The sequence below is a fragment of the Rhodofomes roseus genome, assembly GCF_022264815.1.
Source record: "Rhodofomes roseus strain CIRM-BRFM 1785 chromosome Unknown C8Q71scaffold_1, whole genome shotgun sequence".
NCBI lineage: Eukaryota > Fungi > Basidiomycota > Agaricomycetes > Polyporales > Fomitopsidaceae > Rhodofomes > Rhodofomes roseus.
In genome coordinates, this window is record NW_025952957.1 from 1,510,734 (window position 1) to 1,533,374 (window position 22,641).

Below are 22,641 nucleotides of genomic sequence, written 5' to 3' on the forward strand. Positions count from 1 at the left end.
GATAGCCTTCGATGTATTGCTTGCGCTGGCAACGAGGTGGTCAAATGTCTTGCTGACACTTCGCCGCGCCGGTTCGCGAGTGCGTCTCCCGGATCGCAAAAGGACAGTCGGGGCCACTGTGCCCATTGGGATTATCAGATGCAGGGGCCTCGCGCCGAGCGTACCGATGGGCGTCGGGGCTGTGCGGCGGGTGCACCGGCCGCAGCTCTGCTCGCACGACGGCGGCGACGACGAGCAGGGCAGCGACGACGACGACGACGGGGCGGGCGGGCGAGAAGGAGACGTAAATCCGAGAAGAGGGCAGGGCTGTGGCGGGATGACTCCGGTTCTGTGCGCTTTCTCAGGCACGCAGTATTTGCTTACGTCCGCTCGCCCGATCTGGCTCAGATCTCTCTTCCTCCTCCCTCATATACCAGCATGCCCGAGGGCCCTCCTCAGCCAACCACCGATTCTCCTACCATGGTCGTTCATCCACACCAAGCCAAGAAGAAACGCTTCGACGACGACCAGGCCTCTGCTGACCTCGGCCTCAAACCCGTTCAATTGCAGCGAAGACGGGTCTGGCGAGCATGTGAATCTTGTCGGTACGTCTTCATCAGCCTCACTATTTTCCCCGCGCTTTCTCCTGATCACATCCTCTACGCAGTCGCAAGAAGATCAAGTGTGACGGCGTCGAGCCTACCTGCTCGCAATGTTCCCAATCCAAGTCCCAGTGTACGTGGTTACAAACCAAGGACCGAGCTGCGCTTAGCAGACAGTGAGTAACGCCGCCCCGCATTGCGCGCGCCCTCCTCTGACCACCCTTCGCCTCAGTTATGTCCAAGAACTTGAGGCTCGACTCCTCCAGCTGGAGGGATTGTTCCAGCAAGTTGCTCCTATCCTCGAGCAGGTCGGTGCGAGTGGTCTCGACCTCCCGAGTATAGCCCCGTCCTCGTCGTCGGGCCCAGACCCGTCCTCAGCCAGTCTCATCCAGTCAGTCCTCCCGCAAGTCAGGGAGGTCGCACAGTCTTTCGGTGCTCCCAATGGTGGCCTCGGCTCCGACAATAACACCCCGATCAAGGTCGAGGACGACGTGTCCGAGTCCTTTGGTCAGCTGGCGCTCGACGAGCACGGCCACATGCACTGGATCGGCGGCTCGTCTACTATGTCCATTATTCAGTCCTTCCTCGAGGCTACTTCATCGCCGTTACACCGTATATCCCCTATGGAGGAGGACCCCTCGGCGCCGGGCCCGAGCGTGAACAAGCTGTACTTCCCAGCGCAAGTCTTCTTCGGGAAGGTACGTGCCTTGCCCAGGCCAGAAGAGGTGGAGTACCCCGACCGCGATCTCGCAGACAAGCTGGTGAGTTCATACCCTCAAATGTGATAAGTACGCGAGTACTGATATCATGTCAGGTCGACGCATATTTTGCTCGGTTCCATTTTCTCGTGCCTATTCTGGACAAGCCATCGTTCATGAGGCGATATACGTACCTGATGGACCACAACAACGACTCCGAGCTTGCCCGGAGGCAGACCGCGTTTATCGCCCTTGTCTGCGCAGTCTTCGCCGTCGCTGCGCGTTTTGTGAACGACCCACGTCTGTTGAAGGCAGATAACCTCGATGACGCCGGTATGGGGATGGTATACTATGAGCGGTACGTGGCCCTCAGCTGGCTCCGCACTGTACCGGCTTACACCTGCTACGCAGGGCTCTAATCCTACACTACATCAGTCATGCATCGACTCAGCTTGAACATGTCCAGTGCTTCATCCTCATGTCTTCTTTCCTGTGTGCCGTCAATTGCCTTCCACAGGCTTGGCTGCTCGTTGGACAGGCCGTCCGTTCGGCCCAAGATCTTGGTCTACATGTACGTTCATTCGATATGTCTTCGTCGCGAACGTGTACTGATGACCCTGATAGCGTTCACCTCGTCGACTGTTCATCTCCCCGATCGAGAAAGAAACGAGGCGTAAAGTGTGGTGGGGCGTGTACACCCTCGACCGCATGCTCGCCCTCGCGCTCGGTCGCCCTCTCGGAGTCGAGGACATCGACTGCGACGTCGAGCTCCCCGTCGATGTCGACGACGAACTGCTTCCCGACTACTTCGCTGGCGCGACGATATCCCGCGAGCCGCCACAACTCATGAAGGGCTTCATTGACTTAATTCAGCTCTACCGCATCGCTGGGAAGGTCCTCCGTCAAGTCTACGCTCTCGACAAGTGCCGGGAGATACTCGAGCCCGAGAAACGCGCCGAGCTGCAACGTGCTGTCGAGTCCCTTGACAGGGAGCTGACGAAGTGGTGCGACGACTTGCCTGAAGCGTTCAAGTCCCGCCCTATGACCGACAAGCAAGTCTCGATGGGCGCTGTCCTATGCAGCCATTATTACTCTATCCTCGTCACCCTTCACCGCAACTTCATGCCCGTTAAGTACGACCAACCCCTCTACCCGCGCTCCACAGCCAAAGCTGTCTCTACTGCCCGCGCGTGCATCCGGCTGGCACCTGCCATCCGCGGTGTTGTTCCCCCTAGCCACCATCTTGCTTTCTTCATCCAGAACCTCTTCAGCTCTGCCGTCATCATCCTTCTCTACGCCATGCACACCCCCGAACCCAACGCTTCCCAAGCTGCAATGGACGAGGCTACGAGCTGCCTTCCTATCCTGGAGCAATGGGAGGTTCAGTGGCCCGGCGCCCGGAAGTGCAAGGAGCTCCTGGAGGAGATCACAGCCACGGCGCGCGAAGCGATCCGCACTGCTGCGAACAACAGAGCAAGTGTCCAAATGCGTTCGCCGACAAGCTCGGCTTCGCCTTCTGGTATTCCAGAAGGACGCATGTCTGCCGCGGTCCCTATGCCCGTCCCCGAGAGGCTCATCAAGGCGAAGCCTCGGCGGAACCGATCGAGGGATCCGCGCTTGTCCACGCACCAGGCAATACCGGGTATGCAGTTCCGCCAAGATTGTGAGTATATTCGTTCCTGTGCATACAATCTGTTACTGATAGCTTCCGCAGCTCAGAGGGCGCGATCGACGTCTCGCAAGCGGCCCTACGACGACGATCAGTTCCAAGACGGGAGTCAAGGGTACGGGCTGTTATCCAGCTCTTACCCCGGGCGATCAACGCTGAGCTCCACCAGCTCCCCCGCGTCGGTCAACAGCCAGCCGTCCCCTTCGGGTCCAGCGCTCGAGTTCTCGGACACTAGCCCTCGCATGGTGTCCGCGTCTGCGTTCAACCCCATGAACATCCCGCTTCCGCAGTCCCCTACCGGCTCCGTGCCTTCGCAGCGCTTCGATTACGACTTCGGTCTGTCGCAGAGCCCGCCCGATCGTTGGACTGTGCCAGAGCCTGGAGGCAATGGTCTGAAGTTCTTCCCGTCCGGCTCGCAGCAGTCGCAATCCCAGTCGTCTCAGAGTCAGTCGCAGCAGCAGTCTCAGCCGTACTCCCCTATCTCCTACAACCCATCGCAATCGTCCGGCTTCGAGTCGACGTATCTTGGGTATGATGGCCTCAGTGGCGTTGACCCCGCTGTCTTTGGGATGCCGGGCTCGTCGCCGCCTTCAACCAACGGGTTCGCTGCCCCAGGGCTACCGTTCCGCGGTCTCGACTTTATTCGTAATTACAACCCCGCCGGATACGCAGGAGGAAGCAGTGACAATGCGTGGCATACGTTTGACCCTGGAGCTTTTGGCTACGACCCCGAGATCCCCTTCTCGCTGGGTGAACCGGCTTTGGACGGGCAGCCATGGCAGAACCCAGTGCCATGACACCTGACTCGCGATGACCTCTGTTCACGTCGTTTCGTTGTTATGTCTCCCAGATTGGATGTCATGACCTGACGTTACTGTACTAATGCGCTCGCCCATAGACATTTCGGCTATGTAACCCTACGAACGTTGTGTACTAACTGTGTACTTGTATCCGTACTGCCTGTCGTCGATTGAGCTACTTACTATACTGGGAATTGATTGTAGTCAACTTCGAGCCATCTCAATGTAATCTCGCCGTTATGTTTTTCCTGCCTGTCTCGACGCGAACGTCCTGTCAGCCTGAGCACTGCACTGTCACATGAATTACCGGATTGTCGTTGAACGTGATTGTTTGAGTCGGCCAAACGAAGGCATAAGTGCCGCCAGGAGGCCAGGCGGGTCGGGAGACAGGTCAACTGACTCTCCCCACAGCGACTGCATATGTAGCAGCATCTCCGAGAATGCAGTACACGCCTCTTCGCGCTAACCCTCGCCATGGCGTCTCACCCTGTTGCTGAGTACACGTCGCCGTCAGCATGGTCTATGGTAAGCCATTCCGATGTAACTTGGCCCCATTGCAGACTGACGCGGGGTAGGTCGAAGACAAGTTCTCGCCTTACGCGAAGGAGACCCTCGCGAAGCTCATCGCCTTCGTCCATGTAAAGCGCTCCCTTCTCTGACTGTACATGTCGCTCAAGGAATTGGGGCGATAGGACGAGGTTCTGCCTGCGCAGAAGGTTGCCCACGCGCAGCTGCCTGCTGATCCTGAGAAGAGGTGGAAGGCCGTGATTCCTATTGTCGCAGAACTCAAGGCGAAGGCGCGCAAGCTTGGGCTCTGGAATCTCTTCTTGAGCAAGGTACACTACCCTGAATATGGCGTTCCGCTCACGAACCTCGAGGTACGTGAAATAGGGTTGCCGAAGCACGCCAGCTGACACTGCTCTAGTATGCACTCATGGCAGAGATTCTGGGGCGTGGCGGACAGATGGCTTCGGAAGCCGTGAATTGCTCAGCCCCTGACACGGGGAATATGGGTAAGCGTGACACCACTTTCTGAGTGCTATGCCTGAGCACTCTCTGCAGAGGTCCTCGCACGTTATGGATCGCCGGAACAGCAGAAGAAGTGGCTAGTTCCGTTGCTTAACGGCGAGACCCGCTCGGCTTTCTCCATGACTGAGCGGTTCGGTATGTGCAATGTCACGGCATGCCCTCGAGATGACTGTCTGACACTGCACAGTGGCCTCCTCGGACGCCACCAACATTCGCACTACCATCCGCAGGGAGGGTGACGAGATAGTCATCAGTGGACACAAGTGGTATGTCAGCTTGAATCTACTTCGCGGATACAAATTCATTTGTTTGTCACACTCCGCAGGTATATCAGCGGTGCTGGAGATCCTCGCTGCGCATTGCACCTTGTGCTGGGCAAGAGCGACCCTGATAACTCGGACAAGTACCGTCAGCAGAGCATTGTAATTGTACCTGCCAATGCGCCTGGTGTCAACGTCGTTCGGCCTATGGGTGTCTTCGGTTATGATGACGCGCCTGAAGGACATTGCGAGATCATCTACGAGAACGTCCGTGTCCCTGTCAGCAACCTGGTTCTGGGTTGGGGTAGGGGCTTTGAGGTGTGTTTGCCGTCGGTGGCATATCGTAAACCGGGGCTAACTCGCCATAGATCATTCAAGGACGTCTAGGGTGCGTCCTATCACGCAGTTGCATGCGTAAAGTTACTGACTCGTACCGGCAGCCCTGGCCGTATTCATCACTGCATGCGTTCCATTGGATGCGCTCAGTACGCACTGGACCTCATGATTGCACGCGTCACCGATCCCGCTAAGAAGACATTTGGCAAGTACCTGTATGAACATGGTATGCCATCCTCTCTTAGCAATGGAGAGACGGCGTGCTGACGGGTCCCAGGCACTGTCATCTCCGAGATTGCTCGTAGTCGTGCGGAGATTGAGTCTGCTAGGCTTCTCGTGTTGAGCGCCGCCCTTCAGGCGAGTTCTATTCCTGATGAATGTGTCCAATCCACTCATATGGCTCTAGATTGACAAGGCTAAGGCCAAGGGTGCCCTCAAGGAGATCGGCATTGCGAAGGTCCGTCGTCTTGTTCAACGTATATGAGTGTCACCAATTGAACGCGATTGAAGTTCGTGGTGCCCTCCATGGCGCTCAAAGTCGTGGACACCGCCATGCAAGCCTTCGGTGCGGAAGGCGTCAGTCAAGACACGCCTCTCGCTCAAATGTGGGCGCAACTGAGAACACTCCGTATCGCCGATGTACGTAGTCGAGTTTTCCCTTGTCATTGCATGCTAATGGAAGCACTCGTGCAGGGTCCCGACGCCGTACGTATTACTCCTCTTCATTCGAAGCTGCTGTGACTTACTACCGTCCATATTTAGGTCCACATACAGCAGATCGGACAACGAGAGCTGAAGCGTGCCCCTGTTATCGCGAAGCGCATCGCAGATATCAAGCAAAGGGAGAAGCGGCTCCTTGAACAGCATGGCTTCAAGGCTTCGCTGTAGTGTCCTTCATTTTCCCCGGTCGGATGTACACTTAGTCCACATGCCAATTTGCTCTACTGCAATACGAAGCTACAACTGCCTCTTAAGCGTACCCTCTGCTCGAGAGACTTCGTGTTATATTCAGTTGGGTGTCTAAAATGTCTTGTTGTGGTGATTATAATAATAAAAAGAGGGCTTGGCTGGGAATCGAACCCAGGGCCTCCTCCATCACGTGACTCTTTGTTAATTATTTAACAACTTTATTAAGCCCTAAGAAGGAATCATACCTCTAGACCACCAAGCCACGTGCATGATAGCGCCAAGCATGCATAGCAGGGGGAACCATTGAAATATTGATTAATATTGATTGCTTACCCGCTCAGGCCCTCAGGCTTGCAGTTCTACACTGACAGCTGCCTTCGCGTCCCACTCAGTCAAAATGCGGCAAGCAAGCGACGTCCTGTCCACATCTCTCCGCCGTGCCTCTGGTGCGAAGAGATGCGCCTCGAGCGCATCTTCGACTGCCAAACGGCCCATGTTGCCGGTGCCCAAGGAGCGGATGCGTGCCCTCGTCTCGCTGTACCATCAGTCGGACCAGTTCCTCACACCGAGCAACCTCGCCGCGACGATAGACTACGAGTTCATCACGAAGCACACCGAAGGGATGTCGGTCGGCCGCTCGGACGAGTACAACTACGCCAACCTCCAAGAGCAGCACCGGCAGCTGAAGGCGTCGCCCAAGATCGGTGACTCGCGGGTTTCCTTCGAGTCGGAGAAGGTTGAGATGTGGAGCGGGAGCAGACATGTGAGGGACAGGAAAGTGCTGCGGGCGTTGTACGGGCTCGAATTTGGAAAGAGGCCGGGACTGGATGTGCTGGAGGAGGAGAGCGAACGAGTGCGGAGAGAGGTCCTCCAGCCGGATGCCCAAATGGTCAAGTCGTCATAGACGGTGTGTAGCTATCAGGGCTCTCTGTGTTTGGTGGTGTCCTCATTCCCTGCGTGCAGGTTCGCGCCACGTTACAGCGTTGCACTATACATTCGGACGTCTGCTGGGACGCCTCGAATCTGCGTTGCGAAGTTTCCGGCCGGCCTTGCTGGCTGTCGGACATGCTCCTTGTGTACTTCTCCGACATACTTGAAGTAAACCCGATTCGAGGATCGTACACTGCTCTGCCCACGACTTTCCATCAACATCGCAAGCCCGTCGAATATGCCAATGACCTGCTGGCGAACAGCCATGTCGATGTAGCACGGCTATAATGATCCATTTTCGAGACAAGATACATTCCAGTAAGACAAGTTATCACAATCTCGCTTTAGCCGCTGCATCCTCCGAGAGGACACTGGCTTGCAATACGGTCCTCTCGCTCGTCTCCACTGCATCCCTGTACAGGTCACGCTGCGCAAACTGGTGTCAGCATGCCCCCTCCCCTCACTTGCCCGCCCAGTTGTGACTCACCTTGATGACACCCCACGCTCCTGCATAAGTCATCCCGCTCACAGACTCACCGACCTGGCGTGCCTTGGCAATGACCGCCGCCGTGTCGCCCTTGACAAGGTGGTCTACCAGACCGGCATCAAGTGCCTCCGCAGGAGTGAAGCGATGCCCTTCCAAGGCGATCTTGCGCAGGACTCTGTTATCCGAGACCTTTGCCCGGAAAATTCCTACGAAGGACAGGGGCCATCCGGCACCGAAGTGCACCTGCCGCAGAGTGAGTGAAGTCGAGACGGGACATGTTGGGTAACGTACCTCATTCATGCACATCCAAGCGTTCCGAGTGCTGCCGTCGGTCATAACGCGGTAATCACAGCATATCGCGAGCCCGAAGGCGGCGGCGAAGCAGTGGCCATTGATGGCTGCTACCGTAGGAACTGAACGTAGTGATAAGTCCACCGCTCGTGGATGGTCAGCTACCTCTACTCACTCGGGAAAGTGAACAGCCTTCGGATGAGGGGATTGAACACCACTGTCCACAGTTGTTAGACATGGGCAAAATTGGACGCTGAGAATGCGTCTCACGGGGGAAGAAGTTCGTGTGGAAGTTTGGATCCTTCACCAAGTTGTCATAGTCGAGTCCTGTATATCATGAATTCTCAGTACACTGGCACAAGTATCCCCGCGAAGGGTACACACCGTTACTGAAGAACTTGTTCTGCGTCCGTTTACCGACGATAATGAGGGTGCCCTTCCCGCCCTCCTTGTCCTTCGCCGCTCTAGCTGCACGCCAGTTCTCTCGCCAGTGGCGTTCGACAGCGTCCAACGCAGGCATCATAGCCTTGTTTATGAACTTCTCTGTGAAGCGACTGTCGTCGCCATTGTGCATCTCGAGCAGCCATGTAGTTGCGGAAGCTGTTTATTCATCTCCAACGCTGAGTACGCTGAACGCAGTAGCAGTATGTAGTGAACCATACGAACGATGAGTGACCGTCACGAGCGGTTGCTCCGGGGGAAAACCGAGTGGGTAGGACATTGCAGCGCACAACCGACCGGGCGGATGAAGGACGAGAGGGAACAATGTCCACAGGAGGCTCCCGCAGCTGGTTGCATTGCATATGACCTCAAGTCGGGTCAAACGAGAGCGCGGGGGACATCACAAGAGCATGCTGTATTCACATGCCCCCGAGACATTCGGGCAGTATGAATCACATTGCAAACCTCTGCTGCTACGCACGTTGCTGTGAAGTGCCGCTTGACAGAACAGCTGCGTTAACGGCCCCCACGGCGATTCCAGTAGGCTACATATAGAGCCTGTAGTGTGGATGTAAACCCATACACGCGGAGAAAGTAGCGTCTGCGGACAGGTACCGCGTGCAGTTCAGCGGCCGTGCTCATGTAATCGAGCAAGTGCTGCTGTATGGGCCCTTGGGGTACGTCACGACTAAACTTGGTACGAGCCAAGTCAAGATTAACTCAAGAAGCTGTTCAGGGCAATTGCAATTGAGGAGGTCCAGGAGGTGCCTCCTCCACATACGGATCAGCCACCTTCGGCACGTGCGAGTGCGGGGCCGAATCTGACATGCCGCTTTTCTTCACCAGGCTCGCTCAGTTGTCCCTCCTCTCTCCCAACCCTCACCCGCACACTCAACCCCCGCACCCAAACCAAACCCAACACCCCCCAACAACCCTTCCGCAATGGCAAAGTCGACCCGCTCAAAAGTCAAGCGCCATTTCCGTGCGAAGAAGCGCACCGAAGGCGTATACGCTGCCGCCGAGGCCGCACGCCTTAATCGTCTCCATCAGAAGCTCAAGGTGCTCACCACCCACGACAAGGATGGCGACGTCGAGATCCCGGAGGAGGCTGTAGACTCATTTGGCGACGAGGAGGGTGCTCAGCAGCCAGGTTGGTACTGGTTTGCGAACCTTGGTCTTTTTGACCCCGCAGATGTCACAACCGAGGGCATGCAGGCCATGGAGTACCTCGCTCGCCACACTGCGCCCGCCATCGCCAGTGGCAGCGATGCATTGAAGCACAGGATTGCGAAGGGCAGCTTCGAGAGCCCGAGCTCCAGCGACGAAGAAGACGACGGCAGCAGGCTGTTCAGTCATCTTTTCCCTTGAGCCCTTCTGCTGTGTTGAAGCTGGTGATAGGGGCGATGGCTGACGCCTCAGTTTTTTGACAGATGGTCAGACGACGAACGACAATTCGGCCGAGGACGCAGGTTTGTGTCCTCCGCCTCTACATCTACGATGTCTCACCGTATCCCCGTTCTCATGTCTACCCTGTCTCCCATTGCAATGCCACGCACTGCACATCGACACTCGCCCTCTTCCCGCACAACGCATACACATCTCATTACCACCAACCCTCCGCATCATCATCCTCTCATCCTTCTACGACTCTACGACTCGGTCCAACACAGATGCCATGACCGTAGACTCCGGTTCCGCAGGCCCCTCTACTTTCACCGATGGTACAAAGCGGATATCCACGCACGGTCCACGAGATTCGCGTCGCGAACAGTGGCGGCTATCGAAGGGCATGTCCGCCCGCCCGCCGTCGAAGGGGATGAACCGCCAGGGAGGGATCGCCGGACGGAGGAAGGCAGGGAGGTCGCAACGGAGACGGTGATCCGTATAGGTTATGGTTGTATTTATTATCACTCGTACTCGTAGTGTAGCTGTTTCTCCCCTCTGCTTGTTTTCCGTGCATGTTGGGACTCTTGGTCGTTCTTCAAAATGCAAAACTGCTGCTCGCATTGGATCTTATCGCGTGTGATGCATGATGTCTGATTACACTTCTGCGGCAAAGTAGGGCTGGATACATTGTCGGGACCATAACGAGTTGGTAATGTACTCCAGAGCACTGCGTATCGTACGTACGCTATGGTATCAATAACGATAGTATTGGAACAATCTCCTGGATGGAGCATCAATATAGATGAGACGCAATAGGCTACTCACGTATGTGTCTCCGCGTAGGCTGCAAGCAGTTGTGAACACACAGTCCCCTTCCATCCGCTCCGTCACTCGTCGTTCCTGCTACACCATCTCATCCCTCATGTCCGCTCCTATATCTCGTCATCTCAAGTCGAAGACGCTTTGAACAGGTCATTTGCCCTACACAGCCTCGGCCATGGGGTACGTCGCCTTGTCTTCCTCCACCGACAACCCATCGAGGTCAAACGTGTCCGATCGTTCAAGCTTGACCTTCGTCCTATCGCTCGCCGGCGACAACGGCTTCATCCTACACACCGCATCAGCACCAGCCCCTGCATGTCCGCACCATGCACCAGCTCAAACACACCTATAATCCTCAACGACGAATTGGTCCGTCGTGACATGCACCTCCGGGCGCGCAAAGCCTATGTCCCCACGGCGCGACGTGAAGCGGCGGGCGGCGCGGGTGGGCGGCGGGGGGTTGTTGCTCCCGCCGCTCGAGACAACGTGCGACGCGCTGTGGACGTAGACGTCGGAGTGCGCGAAGTCCTGCAGGCGGATGACGGCGCGGCACGCGGCGATCGCGGAGAAGGTCGCTGCGGGCACCTAGATGTGCCGGGGGACAAAGGGATCAGAGCGTGCGTATGAGGTACGGAGAGGGACGTACCGTGGCGACGCTAGAAGTTTGATGGAGGGTTAGGGAAGTGGTTAGTGCGTGTGGAGTGTGCGGGGTTTTTAGAACGTACACGTCCATGGCAACTGGAGCGGAGATGAGCGTCAGAAGGGCTTGTCTCTGGCTATCGATGTGCACGCACCGTTCAAGTTCAGAACATTCAGGATCTGATTTTTCCAGCTGTTAATACTACGAGCACGTTGAAGAAGGAAGAAAACATACAGCTGGGAGCGCGTTGAAACAGAACGCAGTGAGGAAGTACACCAGACCGTCCGTGAAGAGGAGCGACCACAGGTCTGACCGCGCCTTATGCCTGACCAGTGCGGCGACTGTGAAAACGAGGATGGTAAGGTCGAACCCCATCGCTGTGTGGACCAATGCCATCAGTAAACACATCCCTTCTCGCATGTCTCGATACACACTCATGAAGAATGTCACGTTCAGGAAGACGTGGTTGCTGGAAACCAGAACGCACTCCCCCTCGGCGGAGCTATACTGTGCGTTGAGGAGGAACATGCCCCGCCAGAGCAGTACCCAGTGGCACAGGCATAGGAAGCAAAGCGGGATGACAATCTTCATCTTGCGTTCCCAAATGGCGATCCTGCGTGCACAGAAGTTCAATGAGACTGTGCTTTCGTCGGCTGTCGAGGTGAGACTTACGTTCTGAGCATGAGGGACGTTGATGCACCGAGAATTGCCATATTCCCCGCCCACTGTGGATTAATTAGTTCAAACTCTTCCCCCGATAGAGGGACGAAGGCTCACCGAGTTAAAGGTATACAGAGCCTGGCAGTTGATCTGATGACAGATTAAGCATGCTGAGCGCATTGAGAGTAGCGGTGATACGAACTGGATCGCGGACACTCATGGAGATGATGCTGCATAATAATTAGATCCTGCCATATCATTGTGGCGGGACAGACTCACATGCCAATCAGAGAGAGGAGGAGACAGTATCGGCATTGGAAAAAGAATACTGCGTTTGGAAGCACGATTAGTAGACACTCACATATTCTGGACGTAGTGTCTTACTCTGTATATGTAAATCAGCAAGTGCGGACATAGGCGGCGTACACCAAAGCACTCACGAGGGGCCATTTTAGTTTGCGTGTTCTGGTAATGAGGGACCATTCGAAGCCGGAGGTCTGGAAGACCTCCCAGACGTAAACACCAAAGAGAGCGAACACCAGCTTCCCGTAGACATCTCTCGGAGCGCGTCAGAAAAGCGCGTCCGACTCTCGAGGGGATTCGTACTCACCAGAATCCAACGCAATCTCGGACGCATTCGTCCAATCCACCATCTTGGCTGCAGACCAGGCTACCAGAGCAACTTGGTACGCGGGAGAGGAGAGCGCGACCGGTGGCAACCGGCGACGCGCGCACAAGCTCAGATATTAAATACATCGCTCGCGGTAATCCCCTCTTCGTCACCACGTGTCGAGCGCCCAAAAGTACAATGCTGTCAGAGAGAGGGCTTCCATTTACGTGACCCCGTACGTTCGCAGGCGGCCCAGCGGCGAAAGTTCACACCGCTTTCACGTCTTCGCGTGTCCTCTCCCGCTGCCACCGCTGCCGATCCGCGGGATGTCGCGCCGTAGACTGCGCGAAGCAGTTCTAGGCGATGGCTTAGCAGCAGGCAGCGATGATAGAGGCCTGGGAGCGCAAGGCGGTTGCTGCATGCGGAGTCGGAGGAGAACAAGGGGAGGCCCGGATTAGGCATGCCCAGGGCGTAGAGGCGGAAGTATTGGATCGGGCGTCCGAGATCTCTACACGATAGAGTTGCTTCGTCCCGTCCAGCGCTTCCGCCGCTTGCCACGAGGTCCGCGGCGCCGCCTGCCAGTGGCGTTCCTCCTCAAGTTCGGCCGGGCACGCTTGCCACCTACACTCCCGAAATGTCGCTGAAACAGCTAGCAAGCATCCGGCATGAACGTAAGAATATGTTGCTTTCGTGTGCCGCCGCCGTTCAGCCACTTCCGTGTGCATTGAGGACCTGCGAAAGCCCCGAGCGCGCACGGTATGGAGTGCGCATAATTGCCCGCTATTGCGGATCTTTTCGCCCACCAAGCGAAGGCCCGATTCGGATCACAACGTTGTGCGCCTCAACGCGTAAGGTTAACTGTGATTCCGGCCACCTTCTAATCCAATGTGGGTGTCGCTCGGTTGCCTACGAAGGCTTCCTTCAGCTTCAACTCCTGCCGGGCAATCAGGCTTGAGGCTTACGACATACTGAGGGCAGTAACTCGCCGGGGACGAACTCGAGAAACCAAGGACACCGTCGTGCGCAAATATCGCCCATTTGTCTGATCCGACGGCACCACAAAGGCAGGTACCCTGTCGGACACGTTTGCATCACGTACCGTAATTGACTGTTATGTACGGCGTCGGATGACTCGAGAGGCGCGCCGCCATACCCTGAGTCCGACAGCGATAATGGACGTCGCTTACTTTCGCTACGGCTCGCAACGACGCACACCCGCTCGGAGGGGTGTACACTCCATTCGGAGACCTGTCAGCCCGCCTTGAGTCTGCGTACCACAGTGGACCACTGGATCTTCAACACGGAAGGGACGTTGCCAGTACTGCCAGAGTGAAACGCCGGTAGAATGAAATTTGGACGTAGCAACTCGCAGCAGAGACACAGACTGAGACACATACCCAACCACTGCACTACCCGATTCCAGTGATTCGCCGGCAGCCTCTCTCGACTAACTGCACCATACCGCGACCTCCCCGTCCGCACCCGCACTCACCAACCACGGCTGCCTCGGGCACCATCTCACCTGGAGTACACCCAGCCCGTCCTTGATGTTGTGCCCGCGCAGGATCTTGAGCGGAACGATGAGAGGGTTCGTCATTAGGTCGTTGTACACGCGTGCGTGGAACACCTGGATCGAGCCATCGTCGGACGACGAAGCGAATAGTGGGTAGGTCGGGTGGAAATGCACCGAGCGAAGCGCGCGCGTATGGTACCTGGATACGGACAGCGCACAAGCAGAGCGCAGGGCGCGTCAGCAATCCTTCCATGACACGTCGTGCGGCACGAGGGGACGGTGGCGGTGGCGCGGTATGGCGGCCAACCCGCGCGAAGGGATGGAGATGAAAAAGGCCGTGCGGACTCACCTGAGGATTTTGTACGGCTTGTCGCTGAGCTCGAGGTCAAACCAGCAGAGCTTCCGATCGTAGCCGCCTACGATGAGGTGGTCGCCCGACGGGTGCACGTCCATGCACGAGATCCATCTGATCCCTGGCATCAGGGTCTTCAGCAGCTTCTGCTCCGCGAGGTTGTACATGCGCACGTAGCGCTGTGTCTGGTTTCCAGAACAGATGTGAGTCCGACGCAGCACGGAGAGGTCCAAAATAGAGTGGACACGCACGGCGACGAAGAAATGGGGTTTGGTTGGGTGGAAGAGTACCAATTGGATAGAGCCTTTGACCTTCCTGAAGGGGGCTTGCGAATGCCTGCGGGAGATTTGGTGAATCCAAACCCCGCCCTGGCCTTCGCCGCTCGCTGATAACGACGCCAAGTCAATAGGATGAGGGGAGAGCAGTAGTTGGTTACGTACAAACTGTCGAGAGATAGTCGCCTTTACGGTGCCAAACAACTTGCTTAGGCAAACCCGAGGACGGGGGTAGATGGAGGGTGAGAATGGGCGAGTCCGACGATGAGGCAGCGGCTGCGGTCGAGACCCATTTGACAGGCGATGGTGTCGCCGGGGCTGGTGGCAGGGTAGCGGGAGCCAGCAGAGTTTGTGTAGCCAACAGTATAGGCGTGGACAGATTCGGCGGAATGATGAAATGGAGCTGTTCCTCACTGGGCGAGCAAAAGAACCAGTTCAAATTAGCTCGCAACGCGGCAGCGGTCAAGCATACTCACATTCCCACCACGAAGAAGCTGACATCCGTCCGCGGGCACCATTCGACCGCACCAACCTTGCCCTGGAACTTCCACCTCTTCACCTCCTTTCCGACCATCACCTCCCACAGGCCTACATTACCGTTCTCATCGCCGCTGACAGCCCATGCACCGTCAGGGCTAACAGAGAGTGCCCTCACACGATGCCCGTCGTGCGATACCTGCAGCGACTTGTATACGGGGAAGGGCTTCAAGCTGCTCGGGCTTGGAAGCTTCGGAATGAGGCTGTTCGGATCGATCTGGAGCTTCACGCGCTGCACACGCGGCGCAAGGTAGAGGTCCAGCTGCCGGCTGAAGCGCTCCTGGATGAACTGGTCGTATGCGGGCACCAAACGGAGCGCGCCGTACTTCTGCGGCATGAAGTCGCGCTCGCGGTCCTCCTTGTCGGTCTCCTCCCATTGTTTGCGCTCTTCCTCAGTAGGCAGGTACTCTTCTGGGGGGTTGTAGGATTCGGCGTTTGTGGGAAGGCGGGGTTTGGGCGCGGGAAGGGGTGCGGGGACGTTAGATGGTTCGTCATTCCAAATAGCGTAGGATTGGGGTTGTGAAGAGGCGGTTTTGGGCTTGTTGGGAATAATCCTGCCCTGACGGATGGCACGGACAATTTTCATGACCTATCAAGCATGTATTGAGCACGCATGTTTTAGATGTAATTCATTGGACCGACCTTCTGCTTCTCCCACTTGCTAGGCACCCACCTCCGCTTAGGCTCGGGTGCAGCAGACAGAGGCATGACTTCTTCCTTGCCTTTGCCGGTGAACCACTCAACAGTGGGTTCGTAAGGGTTGTAACCAGCATCAGGGTTTTCATTCTCCTGCAATCTCCGGATGAGATCAAGCTCCTCCTCCGTCAGAGGCTTGTCCATCTGGATGTTCTTGTCGAAGGCAGATGTCCTGTAGATATGTGTAGGTCGAGGGAGCGTAGGTGCAAGAAATGCGGCGACATACCATGCAGACGGGTCCTCGACTGTCTCGAGGAATTTGTCTAGCTCGTCTCCCCGCGCAGCGCGTAGGACCTTCTTGCCGTTAATATCGTAGCCTAGATGGGGCAGATCGTCGTACCAATGCATTGGTATGTTACCGACTCGATTGGGTGTCTACATATCAATGCACATTGTTGCTGGTCAGTATAGTCCGCGCGCAGGATAGAATAAATCATACGTCTTCTGTAGATGAGTCCGAGTCGTAGTCTGGCTCAATCTCCGGGTAGACGCGTTTTGGTTGACCAGTAATGTCAGATATGACGGTCTTTGGTTTGGGATATATCCGGAGGTCGTCATCCTCCGTGTCCGCCTCGGATTCTTCCTCGTCCTCCTCGTCCTCACTCTCGTCTTCTTCTTCGTCTCCAGCGCTTCCGTCTTCGCCCTCGCTATCACTCCGTGTATCGATCTCCGGGAACTCGTCCGCCTCCCCATCGTCCTCGTCGTCCGCTTCCGCCTCGTCCCCACCCTCGTCTTCACTGTGCATGTCCAGACCGACGTCTTCGGGGAACGGGACGGGGGCAGGAGCCTCGTCAGCGGCCTTGCGCTTTTTGCTCTTCTTATTCAGCTCTGCAGCTCCCATTTTGAGTGATAGCAATAAGTTACAGAGGTGAAGGAGGTGGCTGCCGAGCGATGTAGAATGGGAACTGTAGCGGGCTTGATCTGCGAATGAGCGAAATTTCGTGCACGTGGACGCGAAGAGATCAAATCGGGCAAAGCGATCATAGACGCGAGTTGGCTTTCGCCTCGACGCGTCCACTCGCGTATCGTCTCTCCGCGAGCCCGCAAACACACATCGTAACATTCGGCGCAATGGTCAACTACGGCGGAGGTATGCGGCTAATTCTTGCACTGCTTACGTTCTGTTCATAAGTTGCGACAGACGAGGTCTCGGCTTTGGTCGTAGACATAGGGACGTCATCCCTGCGTGCCGGATACGCGGGAGATGACACGCCCAAAGCCATTATCCCCACTTCGTATGGGTACATTGAGCTTCCGCAAGATCAGCAACTGGGTGCTGAGGGAAGCGGGGACGGGGACGTGACCATGGCGGAGGGGGACGTCGCGACGAATGGCGACGCTGCACCCAAACTCGAGAAACCAAACCAGAAGGCCAAATTGTACATTGGACAAAACGGCCCGTCCATGTGGAGAGAAAAGATGGAATTATCCAACCCTGTGCAGAATGGGATGAGTACGTCCTTTGGAGCGATCACGCCTCCGCACAGACTGACAATCGCGTTCATTCTCTGCAGTTTCGAATTTTGACCCTATATCTTCACTCATTGATCACGCACTCAGAGATGTTATGCACTGTGAACCTTCAGAGCATCCTGTGCTTGTGACCGAGCCCGCTTGGAATACCCCTGCCAACAGGGAACGTATGGCGGAGATCATGTTTGAGGAATTCAACGTCCCCGCCTTCTATATCTCAAACACCAGTGTGCTCAATGCGTAAGCTGGCTCATTATACCTGTTCATTGGAATTTTTGGACTCATGCCACGAAGCTTTGCAGCAGGCAAGGGCTCAGCGTATGTCATTGACATCGGCAGTTCTACTGCCAGCGTTACACCTGTCATCGACGGCTTCGTATTGCGAAGAGGTATGTCGTTCTTGCTAGCATAAACCCACATGTTTATTTGTACTATGTAGGTCTCGCACACTCCGCGCTTCCCCAACTTGTGCAAGCGCATGCGCGACACCTACTCACGACTCCGAGCAGCAGGCGTCCCGGCATTGACCTCTGGCCCCACCAACTGATTGCCGGCAGGCAGGTGAGTCTTTTTCTTGCGCTGTTCACGACACCTCAGAACGCGTTCCTAGCCCGTAGACCCTGGCTCGACTCCGAAATTCGAGCTGCGACAAGATCGAATAGCGGGCACCACAGCCACGTGGAAAGCTTGGGCGGAAGCACGCGAAGTAGAAGAATGGGTTCAAAGTGTTTCTGGTGTACTGGACCAGGGCTGGAACGAACAGTGAGTATAGTACTTGCGCTTTCGTTATCACGCTGATCCGAATATGGTGACTAGAGCGGCGGGTCTGCGTGGGGCACGGCACTACGAGTTCCCGACGGGCTACAATAATTACTTCAGTGCTGCAGAACGTTACTCGGTGGGAGAACAGTTCTTCACGCATTCGCCACAACTGGTTGTATGTTCCGCTGCCGTGTCTCAGTCCACAAGTCGCGTACTTACTCGGCTTGAACAGTCGTCCAACCCCAATCTCCCAAAAACCATCCCGGCTCTTATCAGCGGCTCTCTCAGCGCATGCGACCCTGAGATCAGACAGGTCCTCATGGGCAACGTGGTCCTCACCGGTGGCGGGAGTCTCTTCGCTGGTTTCGTTGATCGTCTCCAGAATGAGCTGTCTCGAAACTTCCCTCACGTGCGTATTACCATCTCGTACCGTCTGTCCGTCGTTCGTCTCACAGCATCACCCGATTATCAGGCAAAAATTCATGCACCTGGTAACCCTACGGAGCGCCGCTTCGGTGCATGGCTAGGTGGGAGCATCCTAGCGAGTTTGGGCACCTTCCATCAGTTATGGATCAGCAAGGAGGAGTGGCAAGTATGTCCAAACGTGCGTCGACTGTCCATCATTCGTTGCTAATGGATTTGTAGGAGCATGGAAAGACCATTGTTGGCCAACGGTGCAAGTAGGAACGGTCATGTATAGGCGAAAGCTGTGTTCCAGGCGGTTTCGATGGACAGATGTAATTTCATACACCGTGCGTTGTTGTTGTATCACCACAATCAATGCGGAATATGTTCATCTCCAGGGAGATACATGGTCTGACTGTTCCGGCTGCGTCTCAGCTCACTTCGCCAACTTGCTAGAGTCCCGCGGAAAAGGCAACTGTATTGCATAGGGGTATTGTACAGAAACAGGCGCAACGTGAATTCTCCCTGTGATGAACTGCCTCCTACAACAATATATGCGAGTGACCTGTCTCGATGGACATTCTGGAGATTTTCGACCCGGGGAAGCGCTGCTTCCCTGCGCTGTCCCGACACAATCGCGATGCAACAGGTGGTGCCCCAATCGAACTCGTATCCACACAAACGGCAAACCCTACCACCGCCAACTCCTTGAGTACAAGAGAGGTATGGTAGTGGCGATGGCTCAAAGAGAAGAGAGAGACAAAAGGGGAAGCTGAAAGAAAGGATAGATACGGTGTATCTGTATGAGCACGAAGGTCCAAGCCAGAATACGCACGTCAATAATATAAGGGGAGTTACGACGCGGCGAGAAAGGAGTTGAGCTATGGAAAGCCTAGTGAGAAGGAAAGGCTGGTATTCGTCGTCGAGACTAATCGTACACCTGAGCGCCAGCTAGTGGCGGAGGATCAGAAGGCTTCAACCAGCTCGCGTCTCTCGCGCGCGCCCATGAGGGCGTCGAGGGCCTTGCGCCTGCTCCGGGTGGCGAAGTTCTTTGGCTTGAGCTCGTCGTTGTTCGACGGCGGACCGCGCGGCTGCCGGACGGGGATGCACATCACCTTGGGTGCCTGGATTGGGGTGTCTTGCGGCTCTGCGACAGTGATGGTCGGGATGGGACGACCGATGCCGAGACCCTCGTAGAGCTTCTTGACAGCATCCTCACGAGGGGACAAGGGAGGGGCATCGGTAGATGAGGCCGTGTGAGGGGTACTCGGGGAGGAGTTGGACTTCGATGATACGGACGACGAATCGTCGGCGTCGGTACCATCAGAGGTGTCAATGATCACGGTGCCAGGGAATGGCTGGGACGCCGCGAGCTGCAGGGCGACAGGACGAGTCCGCATTCCAAAGCCGGTTTCGACGGGGGGTGGGGTAATTCTGACCTGAGGCGAGGAAGCCGCACGGTTACCGCTCAAAACCGAGTTGTTGGTACCGCTGCGACGCCAGGACACAGCAGCATCCGACTTCGAGGGAGTCGCCGTGTTGAGGGAACCGGTGACGGGCGTGCCAAGGGACGTGCCCCCGCTTATGACAGTGGTGAAGTTCGGAGTGGAGGGGGGCTTGACGCTGGAAAAATCATCCTCCTCGGAATCGTAACGTCCAGATGTGGTGCGACTGCCGAACTTGCCTCCCAAGGCCGCCGTCATGGGCATCTGGTCGTCAGAGCCTACGCCTAGTCTGGAACGAAGTTGGTCGGCCTGATTTGGACGCCGCATCTGCGAGTCCATTGCACCGGCGCGCAGGTTGAAAGAGCCCTGAGCAGGGCCGGCGGTAGCCGGTGGAACGAACGCGGACGCTGCGCGCCTCATAGGTTGCTGTGCTTGATGCTGGCGCTGAGCCTGAGCCTGGGCTTGCGCAAGAAGCTCAGCCTGGTACTGCTGAGCCTGGATATTCTATGCCCCAACCAGTCAGATCCACTACATTCGAGTTTTCATATAGGCATTGACTTGCCTGCAAACGAGCAATCTCCATCTGCATCATCTGCAACTGCAGGGCCTGCAGTTGAGTTTGGGCCGCGGCCGGGGTCATGGGGAAGTTCATCCCGGGGCTCATCATACCCGTCCCCTGCTGCTGGGAGAACCGATTGGTGGCACCGTCAACAGCAGCGGTCATCGGGTGCTGGTGAACGCGGGCGGCATTGTTCCTGATGTACAGGTTCTGCGCCATCATGTTAGAGAGCTCGTCTTCTTCCTCCTGGTAGAGACCCTCGTTCTGAGGAGTAACAATGCGGGGTATGTTGAAGGAGGAAGCGCCAGGCGCGGCAGTATGGGGTGCGTTCGCCGAGGCAGAGCGCACACCTCCCGTGCGGAGGCCAGCGAGGAGAGATGCGCGAGGGTTGGGAGCGTTCGCAGTGGCCATGTTGGTTTAGATGCGAGCGATGGTACGCGAGAAGAAGGCGAGAGTGAAGGTGGTCACAGAATACAACTACGGGGACATTGTCAGCACAGGATCGGACGATCTAGCCGTCAACAAAGCAAGCCAAAGCGTCCGTACCTGGTGCAGTTGCGAAGGCGCGCTGGGCCGACAATGGAAGGGGGAAAGGACACGTCAATCTCTCTCTCAAGAGCGATAAGCTGTTCGGTGGAGTGGGTGTCGAGTCTGGAGTGCAAAGTGAAGTGCCGAGTGGGCGATTAAGGGACTGGGGCCGGGGAAGCTTGAAGTTTTGGCGAGAGTATATAAAAGATGATAGAGAGTTATATATCCTAGGAAGAAGAGAGAGACAGACCGAGACGAAGGAGGAGAACGGACCACCGAGAGGGAGGCAGGAGAGAGAGACGACGAGCATCATCAAAACGCGACCCTCCAGTATCGCCATCCCCGCCGGACCCCCGCCACCACCCCCCAGACGCGCCATCCCTCCCCGTCCAACGCGTATTGTCTCTGCACTGCATTGCATTGCCCGCTGCTGCTACAAATACACTGGCACACATCCTCGTACGCTGGCACAAGGTGGCCTCGCCGCCAGCCAGAACAAAAGAACAAGGACAGTACAGGCGCCGGCAGGCCACTTGACCTCGGATGGTGGCTGACACAGGCCGACACCCAGCGGTCTGTACGGCAGGGACTCCCAACTCATGGCCAGGCGGCCTCCTAGGATTACAAGTACTTCTTCGCACTGGCTCTCACTCTCGCATCGAACACCGGGCTCCGAATCGGTGTGTGGGCGGTGTGGAAGGGATTGAGCATTGTCTGGCACATCGGGGAGCGCATGAGCAGCGACGACCTCCTGCCACCGCGGGACGAAACGCCAGACTCACTTTCACGTACAACTCCCAGACCTCGTGGAAGAACGACTTGATTCCGTCGTCGTTGCGGGCTTCGTGTAGCAACACGAACTTCATGTCTGCGACGACGCGCTCAGTATCTCCGAGGACTGGCAACGATGGGCTTCTCACTCCCTGGGGTGACAAACGCGGACACTGTCCATTCGTTGAACTTGTCCACGGATTTCAGATACCTATGTATCAGGAAGTCTGCTTAGCCTCGCGCCGCACAGCCCCAGAGACGGACCAACACCCACATCATATTGTCTTTCCGTACTACCTCCTCAACTACATCTAGACTCGCGTTGGCGATCATCTGTATGACATGCCTGTCCTGGCCACCACCAATCCTGACAGTCCCGCCTTGCACATGATGCGCCTGTGTTGCGCTTGTCGCACCAGACAGAGCAGTCAAGGTACCAGCAAATGCAGATGTTGACCAGCTCGGTAAGTTTGATGCCAGGGGCGAGGTGGTAGTCGTTTGGGCTGGCTTCGAAGAGTAGTGAGTCAAGCTATAGAGTGGGGTATCGGACGGCGATAGCAAGTATAGATGGTGGGACATAGCCGCTGACTCGTCAGAGAATGGGAGTCTGAAAGGATCGCTCGCCCGCCTCGGTCGTCGTGAATGAGGGTCGAGACGCGGTGGGCCGCCTCGACGCGTTGCGCGATGTACACAGCCACGTGACTGCATCGGCTTCGTAGACGCGACGCGCCGGCCGCGCTTTCCTCAGGCTGCAGCTGCCACCGCCGTTCGCGATG

The 22,641-nt window shown here is 56.5% G+C and overlaps 10 protein-coding genes and 1 non-coding gene across 11 annotated transcripts; 5 read left to right on the plus strand and 6 right to left on the minus strand.

Moving 5' to 3' along the window:
• The first annotated feature begins 367 nt into the window (after positions 1 to 367).
• Positions 368 to 4,017, plus strand: C8Q71DRAFT_730955 (fungal-specific transcription factor domain-containing protein). Its single transcript, XM_047922144.1, has 7 exons — positions 368 to 584; positions 647 to 757; positions 814 to 1,342; positions 1,396 to 1,637; positions 1,691 to 1,850; positions 1,904 to 2,942; positions 2,994 to 4,017. Exons 1-7 carry the CDS (start codon positions 418 to 420, stop codon positions 3,743 to 3,745), a joined length of 3,000 nt encoding a protein of 999 aa, XP_047784834.1. The 5' UTR covers positions 368 to 417; the 3' UTR covers positions 3,746 to 4,017.
• On the plus strand, positions 4,018 to 6,575 carry C8Q71DRAFT_730963 (acyl-CoA dehydrogenase NM domain-like protein). The gene is made up of 14 exons (XM_047922145.1): positions 4,018 to 4,273; positions 4,324 to 4,386; positions 4,441 to 4,626; positions 4,674 to 4,761; positions 4,811 to 4,912; positions 4,965 to 5,043; positions 5,103 to 5,355; positions 5,406 to 5,425; positions 5,478 to 5,599; positions 5,651 to 5,730; positions 5,780 to 5,830; positions 5,884 to 6,012; positions 6,067 to 6,078; positions 6,136 to 6,575. Exons 1-14 carry the CDS (start codon positions 4,223 to 4,225, stop codon positions 6,259 to 6,261), a joined length of 1,362 nt encoding a protein of 453 aa, XP_047784835.1. The 5' UTR covers positions 4,018 to 4,222; the 3' UTR covers positions 6,262 to 6,575.
• C8Q71DRAFT_t7 lies at positions 6,433 to 6,544 on the minus strand. Its single transcript has one exon. It is a non-coding gene; the product is annotated as a tRNA-Pro (tRNA).
• Positions 6,576 to 6,626: 51 nt separating the features above from the next.
• On the plus strand, positions 6,627 to 7,461 carry C8Q71DRAFT_730966 (uncharacterized protein). Its single transcript, XM_047922146.1, has one exon. The coding sequence runs from the start codon at positions 6,680 to 6,682 to the stop codon at positions 7,184 to 7,186; it is 507 nt and encodes a 168-aa protein (XP_047784836.1). The 5' UTR covers positions 6,627 to 6,679; the 3' UTR covers positions 7,187 to 7,461.
• An 82-nt stretch (positions 7,462 to 7,543) lies between these two features.
• On the minus strand, positions 7,544 to 8,711 carry C8Q71DRAFT_696963 (ClpP/crotonase-like domain-containing protein; the record flags this gene model as incomplete). Its single annotated transcript, XM_047919940.1, has 7 exons — positions 7,544 to 7,639; positions 7,700 to 7,942; positions 7,991 to 8,112; positions 8,166 to 8,207; positions 8,261 to 8,317; positions 8,375 to 8,590; positions 8,657 to 8,711. 7 exons carry the CDS (start codon positions 8,709 to 8,711, stop codon positions 7,544 to 7,546), a joined length of 831 nt encoding a protein of 276 aa, XP_047784837.1.
• Positions 8,712 to 9,166: 455 nt separating this feature from the next.
• C8Q71DRAFT_730977 (uncharacterized protein) lies at positions 9,167 to 10,447 on the plus strand. Its single transcript, XM_047922147.1, has 3 exons — positions 9,167 to 9,581; positions 9,862 to 9,900; positions 10,102 to 10,447. Exons 1-3 carry the CDS (start codon positions 9,374 to 9,376, stop codon positions 10,308 to 10,310), a joined length of 456 nt encoding a protein of 151 aa, XP_047784838.1. The 5' UTR covers positions 9,167 to 9,373; the 3' UTR covers positions 10,311 to 10,447.
• Positions 10,448 to 10,975: 528 nt separating this feature from the next.
• On the minus strand, positions 10,976 to 12,592 carry C8Q71DRAFT_696729 (uncharacterized protein; the record flags this gene model as incomplete). Its single annotated transcript, XM_047919930.1, has 10 exons — positions 10,976 to 11,224; positions 11,361 to 11,404; positions 11,510 to 11,656; positions 11,714 to 11,892; positions 11,952 to 12,004; positions 12,057 to 12,089; positions 12,142 to 12,169; positions 12,219 to 12,267; positions 12,376 to 12,495; positions 12,550 to 12,592. 10 exons carry the CDS (start codon positions 12,590 to 12,592, stop codon positions 10,976 to 10,978), a joined length of 945 nt encoding a protein of 314 aa, XP_047784839.1.
• A 1,279-nt stretch (positions 12,593 to 13,871) lies between these two features.
• C8Q71DRAFT_730983 (NUC169 domain-containing protein) lies at positions 13,872 to 16,844 on the minus strand. Its single transcript, XM_047922148.1, has 8 exons — positions 16,362 to 16,844; positions 16,149 to 16,297; positions 15,869 to 16,094; positions 15,166 to 15,815; positions 14,855 to 15,102; positions 14,666 to 14,799; positions 14,412 to 14,599; positions 13,872 to 14,261 (listed from the first exon to the last, which is right to left on the minus strand). Exons 1-8 carry the CDS (start codon positions 16,761 to 16,763, stop codon positions 13,997 to 13,999), a joined length of 2,262 nt encoding a protein of 753 aa, XP_047784840.1. The 5' UTR covers positions 16,764 to 16,844; the 3' UTR covers positions 13,872 to 13,996.
• Positions 16,845 to 16,914: 70 nt separating this feature from the next.
• C8Q71DRAFT_730984 (brg1-associated factor b) lies at positions 16,915 to 19,088 on the plus strand. Its single transcript, XM_047922149.1, has 10 exons — positions 16,915 to 17,012; positions 17,064 to 17,375; positions 17,437 to 17,635; positions 17,690 to 17,784; positions 17,835 to 17,956; positions 18,006 to 18,157; positions 18,212 to 18,332; positions 18,390 to 18,566; positions 18,630 to 18,749; positions 18,803 to 19,088. The coding sequence occupies exons 1-10, from the start codon at positions 16,994 to 16,996 to the stop codon at positions 18,839 to 18,841; spliced, it is 1,356 nt and encodes a 451-aa protein (XP_047784841.1). The 5' UTR covers positions 16,915 to 16,993; the 3' UTR covers positions 18,842 to 19,088.
• Positions 19,089 to 19,468: 380 nt separating this feature from the next.
• Positions 19,469 to 21,374, minus strand: C8Q71DRAFT_25778 (uncharacterized protein). The gene is made up of 3 exons (XM_047917344.1): positions 21,113 to 21,374; positions 20,570 to 21,043; positions 19,469 to 20,502 (listed from the first exon to the last, which is right to left on the minus strand). The coding sequence occupies exons 2-3, from the start codon at positions 20,975 to 20,977 to the stop codon at positions 19,528 to 19,530; spliced, it is 1,383 nt and encodes a 460-aa protein (XP_047784842.1). The 5' UTR covers positions 20,978 to 21,043; positions 21,113 to 21,374; the 3' UTR covers positions 19,469 to 19,527.
• An 87-nt stretch (positions 21,375 to 21,461) lies between these two features.
• C8Q71DRAFT_730990 (Sedlin) lies at positions 21,462 to 22,513 on the minus strand. The gene is made up of 4 exons (XM_047922150.1): positions 22,140 to 22,513; positions 22,015 to 22,076; positions 21,877 to 21,962; positions 21,462 to 21,808 (listed from the first exon to the last, which is right to left on the minus strand). Exons 1-4 carry the CDS (start codon positions 22,442 to 22,444, stop codon positions 21,716 to 21,718), a joined length of 546 nt encoding a protein of 181 aa, XP_047784843.1. The 5' UTR covers positions 22,445 to 22,513; the 3' UTR covers positions 21,462 to 21,715.
• Between the last annotated feature and the right edge of the window lie 128 nt (positions 22,514 to 22,641).